This window comes from Microtus ochrogaster, chromosome 16 (assembly GCF_000317375.1).
Source record: "Microtus ochrogaster isolate Prairie Vole_2 chromosome 16, MicOch1.0, whole genome shotgun sequence".
NCBI classification, from domain to species: domain Eukaryota; kingdom Metazoa; phylum Chordata; class Mammalia; order Rodentia; family Cricetidae; genus Microtus; species Microtus ochrogaster.
In genome coordinates, this window is record NC_022018.1 from 58,847,688 (window position 1) to 58,855,748 (window position 8,061).

The 8,061-nt window shown below is 52.0% G+C and overlaps 1 protein-coding gene across 1 annotated transcript in view; it reads right to left on the reverse strand.

The window, feature by feature from the left end:
• Klhl3 (kelch like family member 3) overlaps window positions 1-8,061 on the reverse strand; it is a 113,832-nt gene that overhangs the window by 6,135 nt on the left and 99,636 nt on the right. Inside the window, exons 11-13 of the mRNA XM_026782934.1 lie at window positions 6,442-6,570; window positions 2,800-2,940; window positions 520-663 (exon numbers count right to left, since the gene is read on the reverse strand). Coding sequence (XP_026638735.1) covers window positions 520-663; window positions 2,800-2,940; window positions 6,442-6,570 — 414 coding nt within the window. The remainder of the gene's footprint in view (window positions 1-519; window positions 664-2,799; window positions 2,941-6,441; window positions 6,571-8,061) is intronic.

An 8,061-nucleotide genomic window follows, 5' to 3' on the forward strand; every position in this document is an offset into this window, starting at 1 on the left:
GGAAGTTGTCACAACAAGAAGATAATACCTAACATCAAAAGTACACAATAAAGGGCAGTTTGTGTGTGAGATTGTGACCCACCTCCTGAGAACACGCCCCTGCTGGCCGTTCTTCCGGCCGTTCTGTCCTGAGGCACCCCATTCACAGTTCACGGGAATCTTGTACAATCTTGGAAATCTGGTATTTCCCATCTGTGCAGACAGGTCTACCAAACCTAATGTCTAATGAGCAAGAACGGTGCTCTCCTGCCTACATGTCTGGCACAAAGTGAGCCAGGCATGACCAAGGCAGGTCACGGCTCAGGTTCATGACCCCCTGGAAAATGACATGAGCCTTCTGCACAGCTACATCCAGGTTCACGGGGGAAGTGCTAACTAGCAGCATCTATCCTGGGCACACAGTGAAGATACAATTGCCTGCAGCCCTGCAGGAGGAACTCCATTCCCGGCTAAGCCAGCTCATCCCCCATGCCGTTCCTGCCCTTGGTGTGGTGGTCCCTGGAAGAGGATGCCACTGACCTGCGTAACTCCTTCCGGTGCTCATGTTGGCTGGCAGCAGGGTCCACTTGTCAGTGACTGGGTTGTAGTACTCCACAGAAGCCAGGTTGCAGGATCCATCATCCCCTCCAACCACATACAGGAGCCCGTTCACTGCACAGACCCCTGGAAACCAAGCAGAAGTCACAGGATCAGTGGGAGTACCCGAGACCTGGAACCACAGGCAGCTGATGCCCGAGCCCTGCAGGCTCTTTCCCGTTTCCTGTTGCCCAGCAGAGATGCCACTTGGAGGTCTGAGTCCACTCAATGGAGGAGCATGCTGGGCACAGCCACTGGGCTCTGAGGGTCCCCTTTCTATGGAGGCCGCTGCTCTCATTGGGGAGCTTTCATTACTATGTGGTCCTACAGATGCTCCCGCTGTGCCCCCTCCCCCACGGGCTGCCACATTATAGAGTGAGCATTGCGGGTTCTCCCTGTGGGAACATTATAGAGAGATGGCACAGGTCTCCCTGCGGGAACATTTCCTGTGGGGCATGCAGCCCTCCCCGTCAGCCTGAACTAGGGAAGACAAGATTCCACACACTCCCATGTCTCTGCACCTTCAGCCTTCCCAGCTGAGACACATGTTGTGTCCACCCATATGCTGCTAATGGCTGTGCCCATAAACCCTCTTAAGATGAGCATGTGAATCCAGACACATCCAGATTCAACTCAGGCTGGGGAATCCTTCTCATTCTTAACTCGGAGTGAGCTTGTTTGATGGCAAGGTCTCATGAAGCAGGACAGAGGAGCAGGGAGATGTTATTCAAGACCTTAAAACAAGCACATAGTCCAGTAGATAGTGTTTGCTTCTGTTTTTTTGTTTTTTATAAACACGTTTATTTCTGATGCTTTTAAAAGCAGTAGCTTTTTTTTTTTTTTTTTTTTGTTTTTTATAAACACGTTTATTTCTGATGCTTTTAAAAGCAGTAGCTAGCAACTCTGATTAAAGATATTCTCAATATCGCTGCAAGCAGAAAGTGTGCTGCCTTCCTGCCCGGGTGTGCACAGATGTGCACGGACAGAAAACATACAGGTTCTTCCCTGTCTCAGGATTCTACTTTTGGCTTTTTCTTCCAGAGAAATAATTTTAAATGTGTACATTGATTCAACCATTAGGATCATTTATAGTAACTACAGCATTACGAGTAGCATGGAAAATGAAGTATTCAATAATTAATTGTGTAAACTATGACATAGCCATGTTAAATGAGAGCGTGAAGATACAAGATACATGTACTGTTGTGATTAGACATGCATGAGGAATGGAAAAGCAAGTTTTAAAGTAGTACTGTGGTAAGATCTACATGCTATTATATAAATAATATCTAGGTGTGAGTGTTTATACATGCCCATGTCTATAACTGAATTCACAGACTGCAGGCAGGCTTGTCTTACAGGCTCTGGAATTCCTTGCTCACGTGGCTGAAAGCCAAATGCCAGCGCACTCACAACAGACTCAGGCCGCGAGCCAAGTGGTAATGCCCCTCTGTTTAAGCCTCCGACAAGTCGGCCACACTGAGTTTAGCAAACAGGTAATGTGAGAATAAAGGAGACAAGTCTACCTGGCAGCGCCTTTCCGTCAGTCAGTCCGTCCAGTCCATCCAGCTGGAGCTAACCTACCCTTTCCCAGAGCAAAGGAACCCAGAGCAAGGTCAGCCCTGCAGGGCACAACTCAAAACAAGCTCACAGGAGGAAACAGCTTGGCCAGGCTGTCAGGCCCCAGGACACGTGACCCTGAGTACGCTGGGACAGGTTGTTCCTATAGGAAGGATTCAAAGAGCAAAGGGACACAGGGACAAGGGATACAAGGACAATAAAGGAAGAAGGACACTGGAGGGTTAGGTAGGGTCTGGTTCCCCTGCCGGGAAGGAACTTGGACCCTGTGAAGTACGAGGCCGTTTCAGTCTGTCGCTGGCTGAGAAAACACAGCGCAGCACCACGGTCTGGCTTGGGCCCAAGCAGCTACAAGGCTACAGGCCTAGCCACTGGACAGGGCCCTGAGGAATCTAGACATCCACCTCCACCAGGGAGAAGGGATGGTTCTGAGTCTCGGGGTGGGGTGGGGGGGTCCTATGGCCAGCCTTTGGGGTCCAGGTTCTCCTTCCTCCTAACGCTGAGCCTATGGGCCAAATGGCCTCTCTTACGTTCAGGACACAGGCTCAGCTCCAAATTCTGGCAACGCTACCCCTTTCCCTTCATCCTGAGCAATCACCTCCGGGGAGGAACGCGCTGCGGCCCTGAAAGGAGAAGTTGCGGTACCTGCGTTACGCCGGCACATGTTCATGTCTGCCACCTGCTTCCAGGTGTTTGTCCCGGGATCGTAAACCTCGACACTCTTCCTCACCAAGGGTCCATCGTGGCCCCCCGTGGCATACAGCTGTCCGCTGAGCACCCCAACGCCTGAAAGACAGAGCACAGGGTCCCAGCCTCAGGCCCTCTAGAAGAACCAGAAACCAAGAGGCCTGGTGTCCAGCCCTGGACAGCCATCACCAGCAGGGTGACTTGGGGAGCAAGTTGTCTCTCCCTGGACCTCAGTCCTAATGTGCAGTACAAACACAATGAGATGCTTCCCGGCTCCTTGTAGGACGGGCAGCCTGGAAACACTGAGATCCAAAGCCAACGTGACCCCATTTCTGCTTTTACGATGTAAATATGTATGTGTGTATACATATACACGGGGTAACAAAGAAAGAAGAGTCAAGGAAATCCGCTAAGATGTGGGAAGTAGCTGTTTCTCGACAGTAAAATGACACCCGTTTCCCCCTTCCACGCCACCTTGTTTTCCTTCAACATCGTATCACTCCGCCTCGGTAGCAGGGTCCCTGAGGTCACCGCTGGGGAGACACTGCTACCAGCCTGGTCCTTCAGCCCCTCTTCTCCTTGATGGCAGAAGGCATCAGACCTCTCCAGGGGAGACACAGGCCACAGAGGAGGAAAAGGGCAGCTCGTGAGAGCAGCTGACCTGGAGGCTGGGACGCCTAGACCTGCACTCAGCCGTCCCCTCTGGGTGACCCTTTCTCTCTCCCATTCCTGGAAGGAGGGAATTGGGATGATTCAGAGGTCCCGTGGGGACAGGCTGCATCCCTTCTACTGGGGCCTTAGTCCCAGAGACACTGGTTGGAAGTCTAAAAGTCTCAGTGAATGGGACGTGCAGCCAGGTTGTGGGTCCAGGGCTGGATCTGGAGACTACAGACTTCATGAGGCCGGGAACGGCTGAGTCTCGCCCTGGCCTGTGCTCGAGGCTGCTGATGCTGGTGGTCTCTCAGCAGATAACACCTACAGGACAAGATGTCAGATCCAGCCCGTGGTTGTTTATGCAGGGGAGCCGGTGCTTCCCAGCAGTTGCCCTAACCTAGCAGCAGATGGTGCTGCTGAGCCAACAATGGCTGGCATCGGGTTGTCTGTTTCGGAAAAATCAGTAGGCGCCAAGCTGCTTCGCTTTCCCTTTCCCTGGGGTCAGCAGCGGCTGGCACCTCCAGGACCACCACCATGTCCGTCTCTCTGCTCATGCTGCCCACTGCAGAGGGAGGCAGCGGTCACCCAGGCATACCCCAGCAGCTCTTCCATTGCCCTCACCCCTTGGCAGCCTACTCATAGACACCATGGAGAGCCACACTGGGCTCAGGCAGCTGCAGTACAGAGCCTTTGGTCTCTAGATCCTTGGCTCTCACAAGCACCCACCATGACAAGCACACGGGCTCCCAGCCCTAGAGATGACACGTCCCCAACTGTTAGTATAGTGAAGTTCTGAACAAAAGAATCCGGGACAGGCTCCACAGAGAAAGGAATTTGAGGACAGTGATCTGAACACCACGCTCATCTCAAGTCAAGGTCACTGGCCCTCCCAGAAACAGAAGCAGCAGTTAACGGCGTCGTCAAGGGCCTCTAGCCAAGGATGGGCCAGGTGACATCTGCCCCAGCCACCTTCTGAGCAACTGGTGGGGAAAAGACATCGCTGCAGGCATGGCCGAAGCTGCAGGGCTCCACCATGGGTTGTCTGGGGCACGGTGTCAGGTTATCCCTGGCTCTACCAGAGGTTGTCTCAGTGCATAATGTCAGGCTGTCCCTGGCTCCACTGTGGATTATCTCGGTGCACTGTGTCAGGCTGTTGTCCCTAGTTCACCGTGGGTTGCCTCAGTGCACTATGTCAGGCTGTCCCTGGCTCTACCAGGGGTTGTCTTGGGGCACGGTGCCAGGCTGTCCCTGGCTCCACTGTGGGTTGCCTCAGGACATGGTGTCAGGCTGTTGCCTCTAGCTCCACCGTGGGTTGCCTCGGTGTCCTCTGTCGGCCTGTTTCTATATACATAGGCCTTCAGTACTTGCTGCCATGCCCCAAGTCACCATACGGATTTTTAGAAGGTACAAAGAAGGTGCTAGAAGCTAATTACTAAATGATCGGGCAAGGGGGGAAATCACAGGATTTACAAATGGAACTGGTCCTTTGAGGACGGAGGCAGCCCGCGCATGGCATGGCTGAGGTATTAAATGCCAAAGATGGCAAAGGGGGTTGCCCAAGATGAGGTTAAGCACACTCAGCTCTAAAGCTCAGGTTTCTTGACTTCATTCATGGGGGGCCAAGTTGTCAGGATTAGCAGAGACAGCTCCCCCAAAAGAACTCCAAAAACATGCTTCTAAAATAGAATCATTCAGACTTTCAACTTCACAGCCCATCAATGCGTACACAAAACTTCTCTTTAAAAAAAATGTAAACAGCCTAATTTTTACAGAATGCTAAGGATGGAGATATATGATGTCATAATCCAGTCTCCAGGAGTAGATGGGGCAGCAGAGAAAAAAACGAACACAGGTAACTCTATGGAAAGTATGTGGTTTCTCGTCTCAGGAATCATACCGCCTTCCCACCAGCCCCAAACTGAGAATCAGCTCAGTCTCCAGGAGCCCCGGCAACTGTGGCCAAGGTCTTGCTTGCTCCCCCAGACGGTGAGCCCCTGGGACAGTGAAGGAGACAAAGGAGAGAGGACGGGGCTGTTGCAGCAGCTCCTGAGCTCCTGGACTTCCCCACACAGCAGAAGCAGAGAGTCATTTGGGAAGTCTTTCTCTCACCATGTTGGAGAGGAAGGAACAAAGCAAGGGAAAGTAGGGAAAGGGACCTAGGCTTAGCTCCAGCCGTAAAAGCTGTGATGCTGGCTTTTAACTCCCAAGACACCAGCTTCAGGCAGGCAAGCTGGGCTTGTCAGGGCAGCAGCACCTGCCCTCCCTCTCTGGGATGATGCTCACTGGTTGAGGACTAAAAAGCCTCACCCTGGGGAGAGAATTCTAACCCAAAGTTTCTAATTCTATACTTGGACAAAGTGATCCAGCTCTGAGGTCGAATCAGTATCAGGAAGCCTTTTAGGGCCGAGGTGGGGAGTAAGAAGACAAAGGCCTCGGCCAGGTGCGCCTTGCCATCCCAGCACGCGGAGGCTGACGCAGGAGGTTGTAAGTCTGAGGTCAGCCTGGGCTGCAAAGTGAGTGTCAGAGGAAGGAGGGGAATGTTTGTAGCATGACAGCGCCTGGCTCACAGAGGCCTGGACTTTCCAGAGACGTAGGTCCATGTACAGAAGGGATGCCCTGGTGTAGTCTGGGCTATTGGTGAGCTTGGAGTCTGCCTGGGTCATAGAACAGTTGTCTAAAACAGAAACCAGCAGTAATAGAAAGACATGGAAGACATCACCCCTTCCGTACTGATCAAGGAGTCCCCGGGAAAGGCAGATCCCTGCGTGAGCACTGCTGGAGGTGTAGGGGTGGGGTTACCAAAGGGAAAGAGAAGGACTGCGGGAAAGTAAGGTGCAGTTCCGTTCTCTGTCTCTGGTCCCAGCCATGAGGAAAGTAGACACAGCATGCACACACAGCGGCCTCCTGTACCCCAAGGCTCTCCCGAACCCCAAGGCCCTCACATACCAGCGCCACTGCGTCGGGTGCTCATGTCTGCCACATATATCCACTCGTTGGTGGCTGGGTTGTACTGCTCCACGGTGCTCAGGCACTGCCTGGAAGCCCCATCGTAACCCCCGACAGCATACAGCTTCCCTGGAATAGACAAAGTGACTGAGGATGGTGGCGGTGGCACTGACTTGGAGCAGCGGCTCGGCTGGCGCTCCGTGTTTAACCCACTGAGGTACCTTCGCCTCATTCAGAGCTCTCGGTGGACCCAGCTTATTCTCCAAACACGGCGCCTGTCTCCCTCAAGTTTCTACCTTCTCTCTGCCCTGAAGCCCTGAGACACTGAGAAGCGATGCTGAAGCTCCTTCTAAAAAGAAGACTCGCCTGGTATCTCTGAGGTTCAAAGGAGTCTCGCTTGGAGAACTAGGTTAAAGCGTGCGGCGCTAGAAGCTATAAGGCTCTCAGTCATGATCACACACCCAACACTGTCTGGCTCTAGGCTCACAATGACAAGCAAGAAGAATATGGGAGAATATTCTTTTGTGAGAATCCGAGCCCGGCCCTGGTCACACCTCCAGAAACTCTGGCCGGTAGCGCGGGCAAAAGAAGGGTTCTGTGCACTCTGGGGGAAGAAGCGGGGATCTTTCTCCAGTCACCTCTGTTCTCTGAGCCATATCAGAACCCCGAAGCATCATCAATTACTTTTTTTAAAATATTTATTTATTTTATTATGCATACAATATTCTGTCTGTGTGTACGTCTGCAGGCCAGAAAAGGTCACCAGACCTCATTACAGATGGTTGTGAGCCACCATGTGGTTGCCAGGAATTGAACTCAGGACCTCTGGAAGAGCAGGCAATGCTCTTAACCACTGAGCCATCTCTCCAGCCCCATCAATTACTTTTTAAATGTGCCTGCATGTCTGTGAGGGCGCCAGATCCCCTGGAACAGGAGCTGCCATGTGCATGCTGGGAACTGAACACAGGTCCTCTGGGAGATCAGTCAGTGCTCTTAACCACTGAGCCACCTCTCCAACCCTTATCAACTATTTTTAAATAAAAATAAGATAACATTAAGCTCTTGTGGGAGAGTCATTCCCAGCTGAGGCTGGAGGATAGAAGTGGGGTACAAACAGGAAGGGGAAAATCTGACCTATGTGAGAACAAGCATTCAAACACACGAGGCTTAACTCTCAATAGGAGACAGGAGAGAGGCCCTACTTCTTCTATGGATATCAGATCTACAGGACACCATGACACTAGCTTCAGGATAAATAAACACAGACACGGGCAAATCTATTTAACAGAATTACTCAATCAAGGATTTGGGGGTCAATATATCAGTCCCTAATACGGTAGGTACAACTAAGATTCAAAAATCCATGATTATGCTGTTCGCTCCTCAGGTCCAAACGATGCCGTCGCATCAGGGCTATTGATCCAGCAATCCCGCTATCGCAGGATCTTTTCTCTGAGTCTTTTCAATTGACCTTTCTCACAAAGATCTCATCCACAGCCCCTCCCCCACAAAGTCAAAGCTGACAAAGAAATACACTCACTGACCTCTCCAGAGTCCAGGCCACAGACACTGTGCTGGTTCTGGTGGTTCCCAGCAGCTGACACTGTGTTCTGGCTCAGG